The sequence below is a fragment of the Streptopelia decaocto genome (genome assembly GCF_964273445.1).
Source record: "Streptopelia decaocto genome assembly, chromosome: 15".
NCBI classification, from domain to species: domain Eukaryota; kingdom Metazoa; phylum Chordata; class Aves; order Columbiformes; family Columbidae; genus Streptopelia; species Streptopelia decaocto.
This window is the reverse complement of record NC_138670.1, coordinates 681,752-704,458: the sequence shown is the minus strand read 5'-3', so window position 1 is coordinate 704,458 and position 22,707 is coordinate 681,752. Positions and strand designations below refer to the sequence as shown.

The following is a 22,707-nucleotide window of genomic DNA, read 5'->3' as shown; positions in this document are numbered from 1 at the left end:
TTAGAACATGACATTAGAAAAAGCTGTAGGTAATGGAAAGAAAAAGGTCTCTCTTGGGTGACTTATCTGGGGATGCACAATAAAACACAGGTAAGGACTGGATCCTGAGAGGTAAGAACATCAGCAGCTCCCATATTCAGCGCTTCACAAGGCTCCCCCAGTAGAGAAGGAAATAGTTATTGCCATAATTATTTCATAGTTCCAGTCAGCTGCATTCAGTTGTACTGCTCTGTTCCAATGGCAGGAAAATGGAATACAGTAAACCATAAATATCTGTCAGAATTCCTTTGAAAGGACAACAGTTAATTGCATAGCTTGATCTCCCGCCGTGCAGAGCTTGCATTTCAGGTTAGAAAGGTACAGATTGTTATTGATTTAATTCTCTTGAAACATGTGTGGTATAAAACTGTTCAAAAGACTTATAGGGGAGAAATATATGCTTCCAAAGGAAGTCCTATAGCACAAGATTGTGGCAGACTACCTTCTTGTAAAATGCTTTCTGCAGTTCAATACAGCCCTTCCAAAGGCCCCCTCAGTCCCCTATAAATTGAGGCTCCTTGCTTCCTCCACAGAACTGAAATTAAATCAGTGAACCAGATGAAGAACAACAAAAGATTAGCAGTAGTATGATGTGCATGCAAGAAATAGTCCTCCGCGTTAAGAATAATTCCGTCCTTATTACACACACAAACAGCAAGTGATGCATTCCAATCTCCTCTTTTCTTCACCTTCCAGCTCCACCTCTTTGCAGAACGATCCCAGGCAGTCAAGCTAATATTTTAACTACTATTTTCTCCTAAATATCTTTGAGCCCACTTCTGATTCAGCTCTTGCAAAGTTGGTCTGACCACCCAAAGACATCAGGACACACAGCTGTGCAGTAGTTTGAGCTCTGTTCATTCTGGGAACCGCAGCGAGGGTGACGCTGTGTTTAACGCTTGTCCAGCTCACCCCCTTTCCACGAAGGGTAACCTGACCCAGTATAAATTATGTATCATTGTGACTCTGCCAGTCTACACCTGTGTTCAGCCTGCTGCTGGTACCACACAGCTAAACCCCCAGCGCAGAGAAGCCTTCACTGGGAAGGTACAGAGATACCAGTGAACTCCCTGCTCCCAGATACTGTAATTACGATGACACATCTTCCTGACGGCTGCTTAAAGAGACAACATATTAATGGAGGAAACACTCCAGAGATGCTTTAGCACCTGCTGATCCTAAGTAGCTGACCAGGTGCTAAGTTACATTTGCACACCCTGCCAGCTTTATTAGAAGAGCTCTGGAAGTTGCAGGTTGCCAGATATATATTCTCTGAGTTAGTTTTCATGAGCTTTCCCCCAGTTTCTAGGCTTAGAACAGAAAAACATATTTACAGGCTTAATTTTCACCAGGTTTACCAAGGTGGGTGGATGTTTCTTTAAGAGTTTTTTCCTTTAACTATTAGCTAATTGATAATATATACTAAGACTAAAACTAAACGTATTACTTTAACAAACTTAAGAGTAAAATGAGCACAACTTACAATACTTGAAAACAGAAGCACCTTGTATCCAAGGAAAGCTTCCAGTGGTTGTACCTAATAAGGCTGATCGAGAAGATTTTCCACTTTTATTCATCCCTAAGTACCACATACCCATGACATACCAAGCACTGAAGGAGGCGGCTGCCCATTAGCAATGTTCTAAATGCAAGTAAATGAATAATCAAATAGATCACTGAGCCCAACAAGATTTAGGCACACCTAGTCAAGCAGAAGTTAATAGTAGCTACTGATCATTGTGCTGCAGGGCCTAAGAACAGACAGGGCAGCTTTCAGACTTCTCAGGGAGGGAGCGAGAGGCAGCACACACCCCACAAGGCTCACAGCACCCGAAATCCGGCCCCTGCGCATGCAAACCCCGGGTTGGGGAGCACCAGAGCGCACGGGGCCGCGGCGGGAGCCAGAGCCGGCCCACGGGGAGCGGGCTCCGCAGCCAGGACCCGGGGAGAGCAGCCAGACAGCAACACGGGCAGCGACCGCAGCACCAGGGCGGGGAAACCTCACTGAGATGAAGTAGGCAAGAAAGAATCCCTGGAAGAGAAAAAACCCAGAGATTTAAGATAACAGACAGTAACAGCAGGCAGGGCACAAATGGGGAACTCTTACAACAGATTTCTACCACACGGGATCTCACGAAGGATTTGTGCTCACCGCTGCGTAGGTGAGGAACGCAGCCTACTGAAGAAGTTATGGGGTTTTGTTCCTGTATCTCCACTTCCCCAGTTCAAAATAAGGGTAAAGATAATAACATCCTGTCCTGAAACAACTTCAGGAGTTAAGTAGAGTATATACAGTCAAGTAAAACTAAGCCATTCTTATTGACTTTGTCTGACCCATGATAGCAGGAAAAAAAAGACGGTTTCTCTGAAGAGCACCACAAGAAATACTACTCACACTGCTATTACCCCCCAAAACATAACCCACCAGTATTTAGCTGTTACAGATAGACTTAAACGGCTTCTCTTTCTTACTAGAATTCCCTCCCCTTTCCTTCGCCTGCTCAGAACAGAAAGAGGTGACTCCTTTCTTACCCCCGGCTGCACCAGAGCTGAGACTGTGAGCTGAGCCCAGCTAAACCCAGCCTGGGCTGCACTCCCCACAAACCCTCCTCACAGGATGCTCACTGGCCCAGGGCTGTACCCCCACCCTCTTCTTTATGCCTTCTCAGGCCAGAAAATCACCTGGTGTCAGCATGTGGAAGCCGTTAGTAAACGAGGGGAGGTCACATCCAGCCCTCTACCCATTGATTGTGTGTTTTCTCCCAAAGGCAAAAAAAAAGTGTATTTGAACCCTTAAAGCAGATAGGCTGAAGCTGATTTATTGAGGTGATTTAGATCTGTTAAAACAAATTTAATCTTGAATACAATTTTATATCAATTAACAGAGTCTCACAAGTGTAGCCATTAAGGAATCTCTTTCCAAAACCAAAGCCAAATATTCAAGATTTATGAGACTGACTTACCATATTGGAAGTAACTAATTATTCGTAATGATTCTTTGTACTCTGACAGTGATTATGTATTTTCGGTGCAAATGGCCATGATGAAGCAAGTGATGAAGGCAGCCCGTGTTTGCGGAAGGGATACCAAGCGGTTAAGGCCTGATCGTTTTGGCAGAATATTGGAGCGGCAGGGGAGAACCAACAGAAGACAGCTAAGCCCAGCAACACAAAAAACCAGATTATTTAACATCTTGAAGTATATTCTGGTGCGTGTCAGAATGTCAGTGAAAGCCTGTGGTCTCTCTTTATTGCCTTAAGCAATTTTGCATTCACTGTATTTATTCCGACCTTTTGGTTGTCCTTCCACCCTGGACACCGTGTTCTTTACCAGAGCAAGGCCCCACGGGCTCAGCTTGCACTGTTTGCAACAGATCGCGGGGTACATTTGGGGTGAGAGGAACAACACAGGTTTGGGGGCCGATTCTCGTTTGCACGGAAGGTTCTCCACCTTGCTCTGACAGCACACGGCAGGGTGAGTGTAACAGCAGCCCTGCTTCCAGCTCCGCAGGATGAAGGAAAGTCTCTTGATTACGTGGCTGTGATTAAAGTCCCTGGGAATACGAAAATGATAGTTAGACAGGGACAGGGTAGATTTTCATGTCGCCTTGGGCTGCAGAGGACACAAAGGCACCGCCTTTCCGCTCCTTTCATAGCTTCCAGTGCTGCCCCAGACAGAAGAACAATGAGGGGCAAAGTCGGCGTTGCAGTGAGGGGCTGCGGTGCCAGCGTGGTCGGTGACCGGGCGGGCCGGCGGTGACAGCCGTGCCACCTTCACTGCCGGGGCGGGCTGGCGGTGACAGCCGTGCCACCTTCACTGCCGGGGCGGGCTCATGGCGACAGCCGTGCCACCTTCACTGCCGGGGCGGGCTGGCGGTGACAGCTGTGCCACCTTCACTGCCGGGGCGGGCCGGCGGTGACAGCCGTGCCACCTTCACTGCCGGGGCGGGCTCATGGCGACAGCCGTGCCACCTTCACTGCCGGGGCGGGCCGGCGGTGACAGCCGTGCCACCTTCACTGCCGGGGCGGGCCGGCGGTGACAGCCGTGCCACCTTCACTGCCGGGGCGGGCCGGCGGTGACAGCCGTGCCACCTTCACTGCCGGGGCGGGCCGGCGGTGACAGCCGTGCCACCTTCACTGCCGGGGCGGGCTCATGGTGACAGCCGTGCCACCTTCACTGCCGGGGCGGCTGCCGCTCTGAGGCTGCACTCGCCCAAGCTACGAACAACGGTCTCATTCTGATCCTCAAAAAGCAAAGGCCTAGCAAGTTGGCCATTAAAATCTGCAGCAGCATGCATGTGATTAAAATGTTAATGTCAATATTGTAATCAAGGTCTGACTCACAGGACAGCTGGTGAGTGACTTGATCAGTGTTGCTTAGCCCTGCCACCTCATGCAGACCAGGGCTACAAAAGGTTGTGCCCCAGCACAGGGCAGGGTTGTGCTCTCTGATTCATGTGCCTGGCTGCTGAAAGGGGAAAACCAGATCAAACATGGGCGCAATATCGATAATTTCAGCTATATCTGTGCTCCAGCAAGATGAAAGCTTTTCTGTAAGTCTCCTTGGTATCATGTAAGCTGTGGCTCTGTTGCAAAGGTACACGAGTGTCTCCTGTTCCCCTGCAGCGCTGCTGACCGCGTGTTCTCATCCCTTCTCTCACTGGCCCATCTCTTGCTCCTTTTGCAATTTTTTGGTGCTAGTTTCTGTCTAGCTGAGTTTTATCCATTTAAGCCTGTGGTAAATTTTGCCTGGTGTTGTCTAAGCACCGAAAGAGCTACAGTCTGCAAAGCTTCTTTTCAGTAAATTCAGGATTAATGAAGAAGGCCTCTCTATTGTTGGAATGTCTAATACAATTATGAACTGAATGAGGGGACTAGGCAGCAGTGGAGGGCTCCCGGGTTCGTGGCAGGGAATTGTCTGGTTTAACATCCATCTGTTTTCATTCCCTCTGATCCATTATCATTCACCTGGAGTTATAACATGATGACTATCATTGTGTGGAAAGCCATTTGATGCTGGGGGGGGAGATCACTGTAGGTCTGCCTTCTATTGAAAATGGGAAATTGCCTTGGTGGAAGGAACAGCACGATTGATTGAGAGACGCTGTTTCAAAGAGAGGCGTCCTTTCACGTGCGGGCTGTTGGGTTTTGTTAATTCCTTCGGATGACCCTTCTGCTGGGTCTTTCAACAAAAATATACACATATCCAAAATGAGGGATAACTACCGGTAACCACGGTGCTGCTGGCTTTGTGGAGTTAATTGGAAAAACAACTGTGTTCACAAATTTCCCCAGAAGGCACCTTCGGTTTACGCTCATGGTGACATTAAACTCCTGTGCGTAAACACGTAAGCGGGATGAGAATCTTGATGACCCTGCTGACAGAAATAAAGAAAGGTACTTTACAGGCAATTTGCACTGTCCTTGTTGGTCAGCAAATTTGGAAGTGAATGAAAAAAAGAGAACTAGAAATGCATATTAATGATGGAGGACCTAATGCACAATGGGACTGAAATAGGCACTAGAAAGAGAAACTGTTATAGATTCCCCAGTTCATCTTTTTCAACTGCTTACCCTTATGATGCACTTGTAAGCAACACAGAAATTACCTGGTAAATTAAAGGACAGGGTCGCAAATGTAAAAATAGCTTATTGAACTCAGTGTAAATGCTCTTCCCTAGAAAGTGATTCTTAAAATATTGGTAAAGCAAATATAGTTGTTAAGCTCAATCCATTGTTTACCTGGGTGTATCTAAACTCCAGATCTTTCATTAGCAACCATCCCCTGGATCTCGGTTAAAGCTTTAAAGTACCATACATCTAAAAAATTATAGCACTGTCCCTTAAAGAAACAGACAGAAAATACCCCTTTGGAAATCCACAGTCCAGCAAAACCCATGTCCGAGTCCCCACAAGCCTGTAATTACCCAAGGAAGCAGCCAGACTTTGCTATCTTTCTTGTTTAATTGGCACGCAAAAGATGATAGGATTTTATTAGGACACAAATGACACCGACACAAGTGTGACTGAGGCGTGCAATGCATGGCTGACTATTTGCATTAAGAGGCTTTGTACTACACATGGGATTTTCTACCTTTGGTTTTAAATTGCTTAAATTTAAATGATGTTTCTTGCTACATTTTGAAAGGATGGTGTTTGTTTTAGTTCTTGTTTAAGTAAGGTAGGGCACAGCTATCATCAGACACCAGAAAACCTTCTAAAGGAGCCTGTTGGGGCCAGGGGGAAGGAGGCTAATTTTGAACTGCTCTGTTACGACAATCAGATCAGGAACACAAGAAAGCCAAGAAGGACCGGCATTGCAGCCTCCCCGTCACAGGCTCCAGCGGGGGTGTTGGACACCCCCACTACCAGGCTGACGCTGCTGGGGACACCGTCCCGGGGAGGCCACCGTCCCTGGTGGTGGTTGAGCTGGAACCCAAGCGGGAGCGGGTGGCAGGAGACTCTTTTGGCGTCCCTTACTCCCAGGGCCCCCACTAACACTGGATCTCCTTCATGGATTTCTTCCCTGCTTATTTATGAAGCTCAGTGGAGTTTTTTAGGTTTTATTTCACAATATCATTTTAGCTCCTCTCACATCCAGAAGCGGAGGCCACCCCCCGGGGAAGGCAAAATCAGCTGAAGGTGTAAGGAATGAAGCCAAGTCAGGCAAATGGAGCAAAGCCAGCCATGCACAAGGAAGGGAGCACGCAGGGGTGATGGGAACATGCAGCAATATCTGACTGCATGCAATAAAAGATGATAACAGCAGGATTAGGTCCTGCTACCATTGCGATATGTGGGACAACCGGTGCTCTTTGCTGGGGCCTGATCCAGGCGCACCCCCCCCGCCGTCCCTGGGGCTGGGCATGGCACAGCTGCTCTGTCGGCCACCGAGCTGGTCCGTTTCCAGGGAAGTTCCCAGGGACCAAGCCTTGGACAAACTGATCCTGGAGTGAGGAGAGGGCCCGAATCAGCAGGGAAACAAGAAGGGAAATGCAGCCCCCTCCTGCATTGCAGAGCCCAAGATGGCAAGATGGACGGCTGGGGACGATGAGGAATGGGGTAACGAAAGGGAAGGGTCTCCTGCCTCCGTCTCCAGGACCCTGGCGTTCCCCGCAGCCCCCTGCGCCGCCCCATGTCGCACCCACAGCCCCGGGTGCTCAGCTGCGCTGCCCCTGCGCCCTCATCACCAGCTTGTCCCCGAACCTGTCCCTTGCTCCCCAGATTGTGCCCTGGCTCATCCCTCAGCTCTTCCCATGTCCCTTGGGTTGTCCCAGACCCCCAGCTCACCCCTCGGCCTGTCCCTTGTCTTGCAGCTCATTATTCAGCCCCCAACTCATCCTTCAGCTCGTTCCTTGTCTCCGGCTCATCCCGCGACTCCCAACCCACCCCTCGTCCCTCGGTTCACCATTTAACCTCCAGCCCATCCCGCAGCTTGACCTGCTCCTCCTGCTTGTCCCCAGGTCGCCCCTTGTCCCCTCCGCTCGCCCCTGGCTCCCGGCAGCCCCCCCCGCCGCCCCGCGGCTCTGCCGGCGGTGCCCCCTCCATTTCCGGGGGCTCCAGCAGCCCCGCGGCGCGGAGCGGGGCAGGGCCGCTGCGGGAGCCGGGCCCGGGGAAACTTTTCCCGGCGGCGGGGCCCAGGCCCCCGCCCCGCTCCCGCTGGGCCGCGCCGGTGGGCGGTGCGCGGCGCGGGGCGGGAAGGAGGAGGAGGAAGGGGGGGCCGGGGGCACGGCCGGGCCTGCGCCGGGGAATGACGCGCAGCTGGCAGCCCTGCTCATGCGCGGCCGGCCGGGCGGTGCTAGCGCCGCGTCCCAGCTCGGGGAGAATGGGGCGGCATCCGGGCAGCGCCGACTGAGCGGCTGCTGGGGGCCGGGGCTGCGCCGCGGGCGGCCGGGCTGGGGCGGGCGGGCGAGCGCCATCCGGCAGCGGGCGGCGGCGGGGGAGCCGCGCCGCGCCGGGGGGGGCTGCGAGCCGCCGGCGGCGCCCGGCGAGGAGGGGTCGGCGGCGGCGGGCGGCGACGGGCGGCGGCGGGGGCTGCCCAGGGATTGTCTCGCTCGCTCCGCGGCAAGAAAGTTGGGCGGCGAGCGCGGCGGCGGCGGCGGCCCCCCCGGCGCGGAGCGCGGCGGCCGGAGCGGGGCCCCGGAGCGGCGCTGCCCCCGGGGAGGGGGCGCCGCGCCTGGATTATCCCGAGCTGGGTCGAGCCTCCTGGATCTGCCTCTCTCTTCCGCGCCGAGTGAATCCGAGGTGTCCTCGTCCTGATCCAGATATATCCCCCCCCCTCTTTTTTTTTTTCCTCCCCTCCTCTTCCCGTCTCTGCTTTTTTTGGGGGGTGGGGGGGCGGGGGGTGGAAATTTGTCAAGGTCATTCCGTGGATTTAATATTTTTTGTGTGTGTGTGCCGCTCGCCCCACCACCACCGCCACCCAGCCTTGCTCTGTGGATTATCATCGCCCTGGATCCGAGGCTCTGAACAGCAGGATTTTTTGTTGTTGTTGTTGTTGAATTTTTTTTTATTATTATTATAATTTTTAAGGGCTCCGGGGTTTGGAGAGGGGAAGCGGTGAGTTGGAGGGGGGCGACTTTTCTCTCTCCCCCCGCCGCGTCCCCCCCGCCCCCACACCCCCCCCGCGCCCGGCCTTCTCATTTTTTTTTTTTTTTTTCCCAATTTTTAATTATTTTGATTATTACTGTTTTAAAATTTTTTTGATTTGCTGCTTCTTCGGCGATGGATGGGAAAATCCGGCAGAGCCGGAGGTCGAGGTCGCAGCGGGACCGCGTGCGGCGGCGGGAGGCGGCGGCCCGCGACCCGCGGAACCAGAGCCCGTCCTCGGGCTCCGACAAGGAGCCGAGCCCCGGCAAGGAGAACGGCGGCCAGAACTGCACCGCCCCGCGGGGCCCGCCGCCCGCCGCCCGCGCCGCGCGGCCCCCGCGCCGCCGCCGCCGCGAGTCCAGCTCCCAGGAGGAGGACCTGATCGATGGCTTCGCCATAGCCAGCTTCAACACCCTGGAAGCGCTGGAGGTAAGAGCGGAGGGGCCGGGGGCTCGTCCCTCCTGCCGAGCGGGGGGTGGGGGAGAGGAAGGAGAAAAAGGAAGCGCGGCGCTTTCAGGCTGCTGAATTTTGCAAATAGCAATTAATGTGCATTAATCCTGGTGTCAGCCCGGAGGGATCTCGGGGCTGCGGTCAGGAGGGTGGCGAGCCAGCCCGGTGCTCGCAGCCCCGCTGGCAACTTGCTGCACACCCCCCGAGCCCCCCCGCTCCCTCCGGCTGGTGTTAGCTAGCACTTAGGGCAAGTCAAATGTTTGTTTGGGGTTTTAATTGGCTGGCGGAGGGCTGCAGAATATTCCTGGCGTGTTGGGATGGTCCGGGATTGTTGTGAATGGTGGAGTTTCCCCCTCCCGCCCCCACACCCCCTTTCCTCCCCCCCTGCTCGGCTCGAGGAGTTTGTGTTTGCATTGCCAAAATGTTACTCTGTCTGTCTCCGGAGATTGTTAGCAAATGGCTAGTGTTTGACATTTTGTGGAAAAGAGATGTTTAAATGGATAATAATCCCTTGGTTGTAATTCCCATTTTTGAAGTAATTGAGCAAATTCTTCATCTCTTGTTGACTGTACATATTTTTCTGGTGTTAATAGGCTGGCAAAAAATATTGCTTGTCTAACTTATTACAAACAATATTTGCTGAGCAAATACTGCCTGCCTTGTCTGAGCTAAGTTAAGCAGAGCAGGAAATTTAATATTTTTAGAGGAGCATTGACAAACTAAGACTTTGGCTTTTGATTTTTGTTTTGTTTGTGTGTGAGGGGAGAAAGTGGGTTGTTGAGAGAAAGCCCCTGACGAGTCACTTGATGGGTATAATAACTTGTATTCCTGGTAAATGTGAGCAATGCTGGTGCCTTTGCCCACTGTCGTTGACACACCGTGGTAAAAACATGCACAAAGTTTTGGGTGCTCCCCCTACTTCAGATTTCCTGTCACTCGAGTATCTGTTGATCTGCGTTACGGTGATGGAGGGTTCTGTGCAGGCTAATGAATCATCTCAGGTTTGCCCTGGGATCTCTGGCATCTTTGCTCAGGCTTTGAGATCCCATTTGGTCTGTGGGCTCCTCAGCCCGCCCCTCCTGCCACGCAGGCCTCGGGTGGCTTCGTGGCCATCGGGAGCGCTCTGCTCGTGGAACCAACTTCTCGAAGTGCCGGAGGTGGTCCCTGTGCTCCCGCGGAGGTGTCGGCAGCGGCCTGGGCCACCTGCCCCGCTGTCGGACAGGGGAAGCTGGGCCCTGGGCCACCTGCCCCGCTGTCGGACAGTGGGAGCTGGGCCCTGGGCCACCTGCCCCGCTGTCGGACAGGGGAAGCTGGGCCCTGGGCCACCTGCCCGGCTGTCGGACAGGGGAAGCTGGGCCCTGGGCCACCTGCCCGGCTGTCGGACAGGGGAAGCTGGGCCCTGGGCCACCTGCCCCGCTGTCGGACAGGGGAAGCTGGGCCCTGGGCCACCTGCCCGGCTGTCGGACAGGGGAAGCTGGGCCCTGGGCCACCTGCCCGGCTGTCGGACAGGGGAAGCTGGGCCCTGGGCCACCTGCCCGGCTGTCGGACAGGGGAAGCTGGGGCCTGGGCCACCTGCCCGGCTGTCGGACCGCGGGAGCTGCGCGCGGGAGCCTGGGCCTCGCTCCAGGGGGTCGGTGAGCGCGGCAGCCCCTGCAGCAGATGCGGAGGTGCCGGGCTGGGAAGGTGACCCGTGTTGGCTGGAGGTGGCTGTTCTTTGGCCTCTCGCTGTATCGTTTGTGGGGTGTTGTCCTGACAGGAACGCCAGCTACTTTGTCTACGCAGAACCGATAATGAGGAGCGATCTGCTTTTGTGTGCCTCTAAAACAAGCTGCAGACCTGTATCTTTTTGGTTTTTTTCTTGGCTGTGCTCTTAGTCAACTGTGCATCAGCAGATAGGTGCAATTAAACCCCCGAGTCTCTACTGAGCTGTCAGCGAAGAAAGTAAAATTCATCTTCCTGTAGAAATTTTCTACCATGATGAGCACATTATAAGGAAATAGAATTCAAATGATAGCGCAGTCCCTCCAGGGCTGGTGGGGAAAGCTCCAGGCTTTTCAAATGGGGTGAGCTTTGTGATCAAATCAACCAAACTATAACCTTGATAATAGGGTGCATGAGGATAGAAGGTGACCTTAAACTTCTGCCACCCAAAGTACCTTATTCTGTTGAGGCGCTTCTGGTTTTACTTTAAAAAAAAAAAAAATTATGTACAAGTCTTTACAAAACCGTCCCCTTCCAAACTCCTGCAAAACACTTCAGCACCACCTGAAATTAATTGATTTCCCAGCATGCAGGAGAGCGTGCAGCTCAGCTCCCTGGCACCTGGGAATTGAATTCACCTGTTCCCTTCAGGTGCTGAACCAGGAGATCTATTGTGCTCCAGGTTCTCAGAGGGCCCCGATGACCATGTGCATTCTGTAAGTCCCAGTGACCTTAAAAAGAAGAAACTCGTCTGCTTTGTGTGGATTTTTCCGCGGAGGGTGCCGCTGGCCATGCGCGGGTTTGATGCAGCAGCCAGAGAAGGGAGGACTATTGAGGCAAAACTACTGTAAGTCAACATTTGCCCGTGTAAATGGCTGAAACTGGAAGGAAGGTGGTTTTGCGTGGTGTGGAGCTGTGTTCTCTAGTGAAGCGAGTTGCAGCAGGTGGTTTTCTTCTGCTTTGGAGGGTATTTGCCTTTCAGTGTGTGTGTGTTTTCTAAGAGTACTTAAAATCTGCTGTGGTGATGTTTGGAAAATAAATAAGAATTGAAACCTTCCATGTTCATGAGGGAGTAGAAAGAATAAAAGTCAGTATGCAGTGCAGAAACAATACTGAACTAAGAAAGTCTGCTTTATTTAATTCTAATCCTAAAAGGAGCTTTTGTTGCGTATGTGGCCGCTGGTTGTGATCCTTCTTGTGTTCTGGGTTTGTTTGTGACTTGATGTTGCAGAGATCTGTGGTTACATTTAATAGGCTCGCTAAGCCTTGGGCTTCCCCTTGGAAATGAAATTTCTCAGTGCTTAGGCAGAACTGAATGGCAGGAGCGTTGGGAGAGGTGAGGTGGTTTTTATTGTTCTTTTAATCTCAAAATATTGTGAATTCCCCTTCCACACTGCAGAAAATTCTCACCACTGGTGTTCCTGTAAATAAGGAGTGCTTTGCAGAATATATCTCTATTTTCCCTTTATGTTGACCTGGGGCTATGAGCAATTTAAGGCTAATGCTGAGGGATGGCTTTGTGAATTCCTCTTTAGCTCTTTGGTGTGATTGATTTATTTATTTATTTTTAGCATTCTGGATTTTGATTTTGCTTGTGACAATGTTTCCTTTGGCACTTCTCATCTGAAAATATCGTGTCTTGTTTCTCTGATACTTGTGACTTGGCTTACAGGTCCCCTGTCCCACCATCTTTCACATAAAGACAGAACTGATGATAGCAATTAAGGAAAAAAAAGAGCCCACAGACAAAGCAGCAGCAACAACCCCTTTCTGTGCATTCGCCGAAACTTCCCCTTTCCCTTCCTTCCCCTGGACCTGCTTCTACAAATCCGGCTCCAACTCAGGTTGCGTGAGCTGATGCGTGTGCAGTGGTGGTACGGGTGCGGGGGGTTTGTTGTGCTTTTGTTTGTTTGGGTTTTTTAATACCCGTCTCCTGAGCGTGACTGTGGAGGTACCAGCCTGGACACTCGGTTCGCCCCGGCCCGGGTGCTGGGGACCGCGGGTGCTGGGGCTGCCCGGGAGATGGTTCCGGGCCGGGGCAGAAAAGCTGGCGGGCTGAGAAACGGGGGATTTCTCGCCGCCTTCCGAAATGAATGGTATGTACGTGAGCATGTGTGTATATTCATTACGTTCAGATGAAGCTGCTAATTATTCTTGAAGGTGATTGGTGAATCAGAGCGAGAGAGTCTAAATGAGTGAGTCGGTGGTTGAGGGCTCTCTCTGATCATAGCTGTTCCTTTCAAGTACGAAAAACAGCGCTAAAAGGGAACTTCATCAGAATGTTAATGAATGCGATCTTTGAGAGCAATTGTTCTCCCAAAGTAGTTGTAAAGACAAGGGGTTGTGTTTTCTTTTTGGCTGTTGTTTATCATTTTTACAGATTCCAGCAAAGCTTTGGAACGCTGTATGGAAATTTTAACTTTCCCGGTGTGTGCGTGTGGGTTTTTTGGGGATGTTTAACCCATTTATAGAGTCTTGCGGAGAATCCGCTCGCAAACACGCATGATGTCGTGCAGAAGCGGATCCCTCGGCTGCAGAGCGGCCTGGTGCGTGTCGTCGAGGTGGCGCTGCCCTCCCCAGCCAAACCGGGCCCGGCGCAGCTGGCGCCTCCGGAGCAGGTTAATGCTTTGCCCGCTCTGCCTTTGGTTCGTGTGCGGAGCTCGGGGTGCTGGGTGACAGTCCCTCCTCCGCCGTTTGCACCTGAGTGCAGCAGGGCCTGGGAAGGCCGGTGGTGACAGCAGACTTCTGGACAGAATCCATAAGTTCCTCAGCTGTTATCTTGATAAGGCTGGTTTCACATGTGCGGTGTACACTGTGCTGTTGCTGTTGCTCTGATCTCTCATTGATAAGAAAACCAGTGTATTTAACTGCAGCTTCCTGTTCCAAAGCTTTTGTGCTAGTTCCATTGACCTAGCTATGTAACTTCTCATTTATTTGTCCTATCTCTGTATATGTACCTTGCAGCTTAGTTTTTTCCATAGTTAGCCTTGTGTTTTAAAACAAATTTCTCGATTTTGAAGTATTTTCCCCTTCTACTTAATTGACAAGTCATGATGTGTCAAGTTAGTGTTTCTGATGGCCAGTTATTCCTTAAAGAAAATGCTTTTAACCTCAGGAAAGCTAATGATTTTCTGGATGGTGCTCTAAATGCCTTTTGGTTTTCCCAAAGGCTTGTTAGTCTCCATTGATTTCTTCTCCTAGCTGTTGATTTTTTTGCATCTAGTCTGAAGTGGGCACTTAAGGTATTTTTGTTGTTGTTAAGGACCAAGAGGTGGTTAATTAGGAGCTAAAACAGGAGTGAGCTCTGGAAAGCCCGAGGTATCTGCTCAGCTGGACCAGGGCCCAAGGGGCTCTGGGTTCCCTGCAAACCATGGCCGCATGCTGGGCAGCGGTGAGGAGGGATCCAGCTCTTTGCGTGCAGCCGGAGTTCTTTACCTCATCACAGAAACATTCTGGGATCAAGGGGTGGATTGTGCACAGGAGAGCGAGCGGGTGACCGTGTCGGGGTGCTGCTCGCAGCCCAGGGTGACCGTGTCGGGGTGCTGCTCGCAGCCCAGGGTGACCGTGTCGGGGTGCTGCTCGCAGCCCAGGGTGACCGTGTCGGGGTGCTGCTCCCAGCCCAGGGTGACCGTGTCGGGGTGCTGCTCGCAGCCCAGGGTGACCGTGTCGGGGTGCTGCTCCCAGCCCAGGGTGACCGTGTCGGGGTGCTGCTCCCAGCCCAGGGTGACCGTGTCGGGGTGATGCTCGCAGCCTGGGCCCCGCTCTGTGCTGAGCCGGCGGGAGAGGGGAAGGACTCCTTACCTGAGACTGCGCTGTGAAACCCCAGCCAGTTTCAGGGATCACTGTACTCCCTACCCGAGGTCCCATTTTTAGCTCAAGCTGCACTCATCCCTGTCCGTTTGGGTTTTTTGGAAGACCTCTTAATATCTTGCCAGTTTTCAGTATAGTTTCCTGTAGCATGACCGCCCAGCCTTTCTTCAGCACTCTGAAGCCTGGGGTGAAGCCTGGGATGAGTTTGCTGCAGTGCCAAGTGGACCAACTACCACAGAGAAATTCAGAAGATGAATTACAATTAATTAAAATTTTTGAATATGTCATATTTAAGAAATAAAGGTACAATGCATAGATACAATTTGCTGATAAAAGGGATGTAATAAAATTACTGTTCCACTTCTTCCAAATATTAGATGATGTAGGATCCAAATTAATATTTGCTTGCAATAGTGCATTTGACTTGTTGTCTAGAAAGTACTGAAAACTTTGCGGTCTTTCCAGTGTGCTAACAAGATGCACTTGTAATTACTTATCTTGATTATTTCACAGAATGAGCCTGACTATGACAGTGTTACTTTCGGGGAAAATAGCAGTGGACAAGGGAGCCTGGTAGGATGAGACGTGTTTCTGTGTGTGCCGTTGGCAGGTTCCTGCTTGCTCTGCAGGAGGCTGCTGTGTCGCACAACTGGGCCTCTTTGAGAGTTCCTGTAGGTACTGACATACAGTATCTGGGCTGGAGACAGTCACGGTGGTACGAAGGGCTGGGGTGGGTGTTTCTGTCCTGCTCCGTTCTTGGTGAGGGCTGTTGAATACTGCAGGCTGCTTCCCTGCCTTCCTTCACCAGACCTGCCGGGCTTTGCACACGTAGATCCTGAACCCGTGTGCACCGTGGCTGGGGAAAGCGCTGCCGAAATGGGGGTGTTGTTCAGCTCCCTGGTGTCTGCGCTGGTGACCCAGGTCCTGGGGAACATCCTGTACCTTGTCTGCAGCGATGCAGCCGGTGCTGGAGCAAACAGTACCAGCAGAACTGAAGCGCTGTGTCCTGCTTGTTGTGATATTATTATTATTTTTTTTTAAATGAAGATTTGAAATACAGCATGGAGGATGTGCGTCTTTGTATCAGTTGTATGCGAACATCCAGCTGTGAGAACAATTTCCAATTCACTGCGCTTTGATGCCTCCAGTTTATCAGGGTAAAGGTGTAAAAGGGTTTTCTGTAGGTGAAGTGGCTCTTGCTGTTTAAGTGTGTTGTGGCTGTGCTGCGCTCAGCACGTCGGGGCTGTGGCCACTCGGGCCGCGCTCCTCGCGTGGGGAGGAGAGCTGGAGCGCCGTTGTACTGGCCCCGTTCCATCTCCTTGAAAAACAGCCTCTTTTCCAAAACTAGTGAACGGTTTAGAATACTGTTCAGATGCTGAAAGGAGAATTGGTCTTGATGTTTAAAATGGAGGAGAGGGTTAAACAGCTCCCGAGCCGCCCAGGCAGAGCCTGCATTTAGTTGTCCGTCCAGTTCCTCTGGTGCAAGCGGTTGTGAAAGCGGGGCAGGTACGGACCGCGCGGCCGGGCGGCAGATGTGCCCAGCCCTGAGGACGGCTGAGTAGCTGCTCCTCGGGTTTTGCGGCTTAATCACTTCGCACTGAGTGCCTGGGTGAGAGGTGCAGGAGACCCGGTGAGAAGGAGCACGGGCAGCTGTGTGCGCAGCGCTCGCACGAGCCAGGATGAATGGAGAGTGCTCCCTTTGTAGCTCTGTCTTGCTTCAAGCCAAAAAGGGACTAAACTTGAACAAAAGTTGCATCTGCAAGGTCTGTGGTTGGCATGGATAAGGGGATTGAAGGGATCAAAATGATTTCCCTGTGCTACTGGCTGCAAAACATGGGCTTATGGCACCATTCCTGTCTCTCCCTTTGTGCTCAGAGCAAAGCTTTTTTAATCTCGTACTGGCTATGTATAGTTGTGCCACACAGACATGGCAATTTGGAGTCAAATGTTCTATTTTGGGGACTGCTGGGCACTGTTGGCGGGGCAGGGGCTGTGCGGGCTCCTCTCCTGTCCAAACCCGCCGCCTCTCTTCCGAGCGGGGTGTCATACAGAGGCAGTTGGTAAAAAATAATAATCATCATAATCATAAAAATAAAATATATATATATATATAGCACTTGTGCATGTAGTCTAAACGTGAAGTTTATAACATCGTGCTGTTGTTATCTTTCTCTCCAACAGATGTTCTTTCCAGCATCACAAAAATGTGACTGTAATTGGTGGGGTGTTTGGTTGCGTGTTTTTGTGTTGTTTTTCCCAATTTTAAATATAGTCTGATTTACTCTGCTGTTAGTGTATCCCTGATGTGGCCTGTACTTAGTGAGGAGATGCTTAGGTTAGGAGGAGTGCAGCCCAAGTTGGGAAACAAATGGTAATTTCGGGCTTCTGGCTGCTGTGCCGATGGACTCGGAGGTCACTTTGGAACCCTCCTGTTGGTTGGCGAGGCTGCAGTTTCTTTTCTGGTAGCTCTTATTTGTACAGGGGAGCTAAAACCCCAAGGAATTCTAGGGAAGGAAATGGCCCAAGCCTTACAATGACATCAAGTGCATCGGCTAATAAATGTATGATTGCTGTGGATTTTTTGGTGGCTCATAAATGCCTCTTGCGCTGCTGTCAGAGACGATGTGCAGCTTCTTTATTCCACTTAGCCCGAGCACATACTTGCACTCAGGGGGAGCGAGGCTGCAGATAGTATGCAGCTAAGAGATGTTTATGGAATCAGTCAAACTTGATATAAAATAATTATGGTGTTTTGACAGCTTGTTAATAACTTGCAACCATTGGAAGAAATGGAATTATGGCGTTCTTGGTCCTTGATGGAACCTTGGCATTTCTTCCAGATTGTAAAATTAAAGAAAAAATGTGAAAGCCATTAAAAGAGTCGAACGTGGTGCCTGGGGAAAAATGATGGGCTGCTTAATTGAAAAAATGCTTCGTTCCGGTTGAAGTTGATTGCAGTTCAGTTCTGCCCGCTTCCCTCTGTCTGTGCTGGGGAAGGGACAGGGCTGCCGCCCCCAAATCCACCCGGGACAGGGCTTGGGTGTCACTTGGCGTTTCATCTGATCCGTGAGTGAAGTGGAAGGAAATCCTGGCGAGCATTAGACATGAGAGAAAAGTCTTGTCACCTGTAATGACTAAAATCCCCTGAAGTGTTGCCAGCGTGTACTTTAGGAATCATATAATTATATGATTATTGAAACAGACATAAAAGACCTCATGGCAAAAACCTTAGAACAGAGGAGGGAGGGAATCTGTATGCAAATGAAGATATACAGAATTTGCTGTCTGTTTTTTTTCCTAGTTATTTTTCAGTCCAAAGCTCAGTAATTGCTTTTATGGGGATTACTTAATAAAACTGGGGCATGCAAAGGAGGGAGAAACTGTTTATGCCGTGTCACAGGGCTGGCTTGTGAACCTGCAGAGTTGGAGTAAAAATGGATCTTCACAAATAAAACTGCCAAATGGGTTTTCTGCTAACAGAAAATAGCTATTTGTTGTTATGTTATTCTACAATAAAAGTGTTTTGTGGTCTGGTGGTTAGCAGAGGGGTCCGGAAGTTGAGATAACGGGGTTTTCTTTCTGATTCCGCCACAAGTTTCCTCTGTGAGCGCTGGGCAGGTCCTTCCGCGGCCATCGCTGGGTACCCGGTGGAGCCCGGGTTCTCCGCTTGGGGAACCTCGTGGGAAACTGGAGGGAACGTCTCTGTCTTTCAGCCCCGGTCTGTTGGAATGAGGGAGGAGATGGGAGAGCCGTGATGAAACAGCTGCTCCCAGAGCCACAGCACCGTTCCTGCTGGGCTGCGTTGTGGGGTGGGAATGGGGACGTTCACCGTTCCTGCTGGGCTGCCTTGTGGGGTGGGAATGGGGACGTTCACCGTTCCTGCTGGGCTGCGTTGTGGGGCGGGAATGGGGACGTTCACCGTTCCTGCTGGGCTGCGTTGTGGGGTGGGAATGGGGACGTTCACCGTTCCTGCTGGGCTGCGTTGTGGGGTGGGAATGGGGACGTTCACCGTTCCTGCTGGGCTGCGTTGTGGGGCGGGAATGGGGACGTTCCTGTCCGTGGTCGGGTGCTCCCGGGGTGGGTGTTGCGTGGGTGTGAGCACAGTGCCCTGCGGAGCTGCTCGTGGCCACGTGCTGGGTGTTACAATGGAGCACAAGCGTGTGTATCGGTGTCTTCTGGCCTTGTTTGTCACTTCAGTGACTTGCGGCCCCAGTAGAAGTCTTGCTGTGTGAAGCGTTAGCAAGATGTTTCTGCCGGGTTGGTGTGGTGCGGGACGTGCCGGGCAGCGGCTCCCGTGTGTGCTGTGCTCTGGGTGCCGCTGCGACTGGGAGCTCAGCGTCAGCTCTTCCTGAGCTCTAGTTCTGTCTCTTACAGTTTGAATACAGGCCTTGGCTGGGGGCTCCCTGACTTCTCCTGGGCTTCATCCGTCCCTACCGACGCTCTGGACTTATAATCGTGCTTCTCATAGAAGCGCTTGTTCATGCGTTTACTAAGAAAGTCTCCTGGTGCAGAACAGGCCCATATCTCAAGACAGGTTTTGTTGCAAGATAGGCAAAATCCTTCCTTTTTTCTCAGACTAAAGCACCCGGTGCATTTAAAAAGAAAAAAGAACCTGCCATACTGCTGTTAGTGTTGAGTTACTGGATATTTTACAAGATCTCTCCAGGAAAAAAGAATACCATTTATTCTGGTATTCTAGTTTGAAGCTAAATAGTATCAAGTTGTGATATGAGTTTGCTAATGTGATTTTTAGCTGAAATTGACAATGGTTTTCCAAACAGATGGATTCTATAACTCGTCTGCTATCAGCTCATCCATCAAACTCCACAGATGTCGGTACGTTCATTACAGTGTGCGCATGGTAATGTTGTTGATTCCACCAAACAAGCCGGTAACCCTGCTCAGCCCCGCCGAGGCTCTCGGGCAGCCCGCACGGTGTGTTCTGCAGTGAGGGCTGGGATTTGTGTTTGCAACCTGGCCCTGCAGGTACTCGATGGGCACTCGGGGCTGAGCTGCTTCCTGAGCCCCTTTCTGTTGCTATGGAGATGGGCTGACTTCACTTTTTTAGAGAGACAACTTTGATACAGGCACAGAGGTTTCCGATGCTGTTTGTATGGGGAAGAACAGAAATGGGAGGTCTGGGCTGCACGTGGCCTGTAACTTGATTTCATACAGCTCACAACTTCTCTTCCGCATCGTTGGGTGACACTGAGTCACAGAGGGTATGTGGCTTAGAAATTAAAGTTTTATCTGCATCTCGGCAAAAGTGCTTGCAGGGCTTGCTCAGAAAAGGTTCCCATGCTTGTTACAAAGTCATTTTTACAAGTATTAGGCTTTTTGCAAGAAAAGATGATCTTTTCAGCAGCTGTTGCATAGGAGGTTGTCTAGAGTCTAGTGTTATCATCAAACCCGATTGCCTCAGCTAGAAAACAAGCTTGTGTTTTGGTAGGTGTAGAACATGCCATTTCCAAAACAGAGGCTATGAATGTAAACTAATGTGAACTCCCAGTTGATGGCCTCAGATAAACAAGTATTTGTAGTTTGCTTTCTTGATGGGTTCCCAAGAATTATTTCTGAAGTTGGTCTTTTTCTTAAGAAACAAACTGCTTACGCAAGCTGTTTCCAGACAGAGCATCTTTGGTTTCTTATCGTGAGCCGTGTTGTGGAGTCTGGGCGCGTATCGCTGCTGTTCCTGCGCTGGGGAGCTCAGGTTGTCATCGCTGGGCTCACGCGGCTCCTGCTCTGTGGGCACACGTTGCTCCTGAGCCCGAGCAGGCCGTGCTGCCGGGTTTGGAGATGGTTTCTGTTGATTATTGACACCTGTTGTGTTGCTCGGGTGACAAAGCGTGTGTGGGTGTCCGGGAGGGGGTCCCAGCCTGCCTGGGGGACAGCAGTGCGGTCTTTGCTGGTTTCCTGGTCAAAATACAGCAGCGGATTTTCTTTTCCGCTGCCAAAACAAATGCTGCAGACAATCCAGGGCCAGGAATGTCATCATCATCGTGTTACTGAGTTTCTGCCTGAAGGTCAGCTAGCTGTGACTGTTACTAAATAGCTCTTTGCTAATATATTTGCGGTCAGCCTCAGCGTGTCTGGTTGCATGTCTCCAGTGGACTGCTTGGCACCGGGATACCCGGCCCGAACCAGGACGTGTCCTATGATCCTGCTCTGCAACTTTGGTTGTGAGGTTGGTACAGCCTGTAAGGATATTAATCTGACTTGAAGAAAGGATGTGAACTGCTGGTGTTTATGTACCTGTTAAGTACGATGTGCTGTGCATCTAAAATCAGATTATTTGGTGTATATAGCGGTTCTGTGGCGGGATGCGCTGCTGCCCCTCGGTGTCCTTTCCGCAGCCGTGGCGTGGGGTGCTCTTGGGGAGCGCTGGGAGGTGCTGATGCAGAACGTGATTCAGCATCGGGGCCGGCTGGTGGGCAGGTTCCGGCAGCGCGTTTCCTGCAGGTACACAAAGCCTGCCTTTCTTTGGAGTATTTCTTGGTTTGGTTTTTAATGTAGTTCTGATTTTCTGCTAATTATCAGTAGGTGAATTTTCACTGTTTGAGTGCTCTTGCCTGGGCAGAGGAGCGGGAATAGATTTTTGTCTCGAGCGATAGATGAATTAGTTTTGTTCTTTTACATCTCTCTCCTTTTGTGCCTGTGTGCATTAAAATTCCCATTCCCTGTTTATAAATGTTTAGTGGATGAAGTCACTGGTGTTTTTCCCAGTATTACCTTTGCGAGGTTCAGAACATAAGCAAAATGTAATTCTTCACTTGGTCTCTGCTGAATATTGTAGGAATAATGAGTCTGTGCCTGAAGCGCAAACCCGGACTCAGAAAGCATGCCAATAAGAACGGACCTGGGGAGGAATGCAAAGGGTAGCATATTAAAGCAATATTCCTGGAGCCCCCTTGCAGATATTTGGGGTTGTGGAGGAGGTAACGGTGGTGTAGGACTGGCCTTTCTGACGCGGGGAGCAGAGCGCGGGTGGCGGAGGGTCGCCCTGGGGTGGCGGCAGTCGTGGCTGTGTAACCCTGTACCGGCAGCGCTGCGGCTGAGAAAGATGGGAAGAAAATGGGCTGGCTTTGTGTCTTTGGACATTGAGCCATTCTGAAGAGAGTAAATGGTGGTGTATTGCAACATGTTCCTGGTGCTGGTGAAAGGAACCGAAATAGGCTGCAGGTTTTCCCCACGGGTGAATCGACATCCCGTTGCTTGTGCCTCCCCGGCAGCTGCCAAACCAGGAATGCTCACATCTGTTTCTGGGGGCTGCGGGCACCTGTCAGGAAGGTCGGAACTTGGGTTACAGCTGAATTACAATGTAAACCCTTTGCAGTGACATACAGAACGTTTCTTTCAGACTTCGTAGTTCTTCTACGTTGTCAAGATTTAAAGCTGAATGGACTTTATCTGTGTCTAACAGCATTTAATCTTTCTGTTTTCTGTTTTGTTCAGCCTGAAAGTGTTGTGTTCTCTTTGGACTTTGGTCAGTGAAATGGTTTGTTTCTATTTTTAAATGAAAAATGAGAATTTGTGTGCCTAGTTACTCAGTGCTACTGGTTTTAATGTTGAAAATTCATTCTTTGCCCCTACTCTTCTTTTTCTAAACAGCATATGTGTCCAAAAGACCTCATTAGTGTTGAAATTTCAGTATCTAGGCTTTTTTTAATAGGGCACCTGGGTATCAGCACTAAATGTGAAGCAAATGGAACCAATACCCGAAGTGCATGCTTGTAATTTTAAGTGGGAGTGGCAGAAGAAGCCACTCCAACGCTTCCCCCTGAGTTATTTGTTGTGGTGTTGTCCTGCGTTTGGTGTGCCCGCGGAGGGAAGGGAAGAACCGTGTTCAGTTAGTGCTCAGGTAATAACTTACTGAGCTTTATGGTTTTTGGATAATTTGCATAGGCAAACCCCTGCTGGCTGGGGTGGTATCTGTTTGGTCTGATACAGCATTGTTCGCACCTTCTTGGAATGCAGTAGGGACTGCGCGGGAAGCCGATCTCGCACCGTGTGGCGCAGACAGGCCGTGCTCTGGTGCGGGGATGCAGTAGGGACTGTGGCACAGACAGGCCGTGCTCTGGTGCGGGGATGCAGCAGGGACTGTGGCGCAGACAGGCCGTGC

The 22,707-nt window shown here is 51.0% G+C and overlaps 1 protein-coding gene across 16 annotated transcripts in view; it reads left to right on the top strand.

Annotated features, from left to right (window-relative positions):
• Positions 1-8,039: 8,039 nt before the first annotated feature.
• Positions 8,040-22,707, top strand: part of FBRSL1 (fibrosin like 1) — a 476,831-nt gene continuing 462,163 nt past the window's right edge. For all 16 annotated transcript variants that reach the window (XM_082066493.1, XM_082066491.1, XM_082066503.1 and 13 more), the window contains exon 1: positions 8,040-9,056. In XM_082066493.1, the coding sequence (XP_081922619.1) occupies positions 8,763-9,056 (294 nt within the window). In that variant the 5' untranslated portion in view covers positions 8,040-8,762. The remainder of the gene's footprint in view (positions 9,057-22,707) is intronic.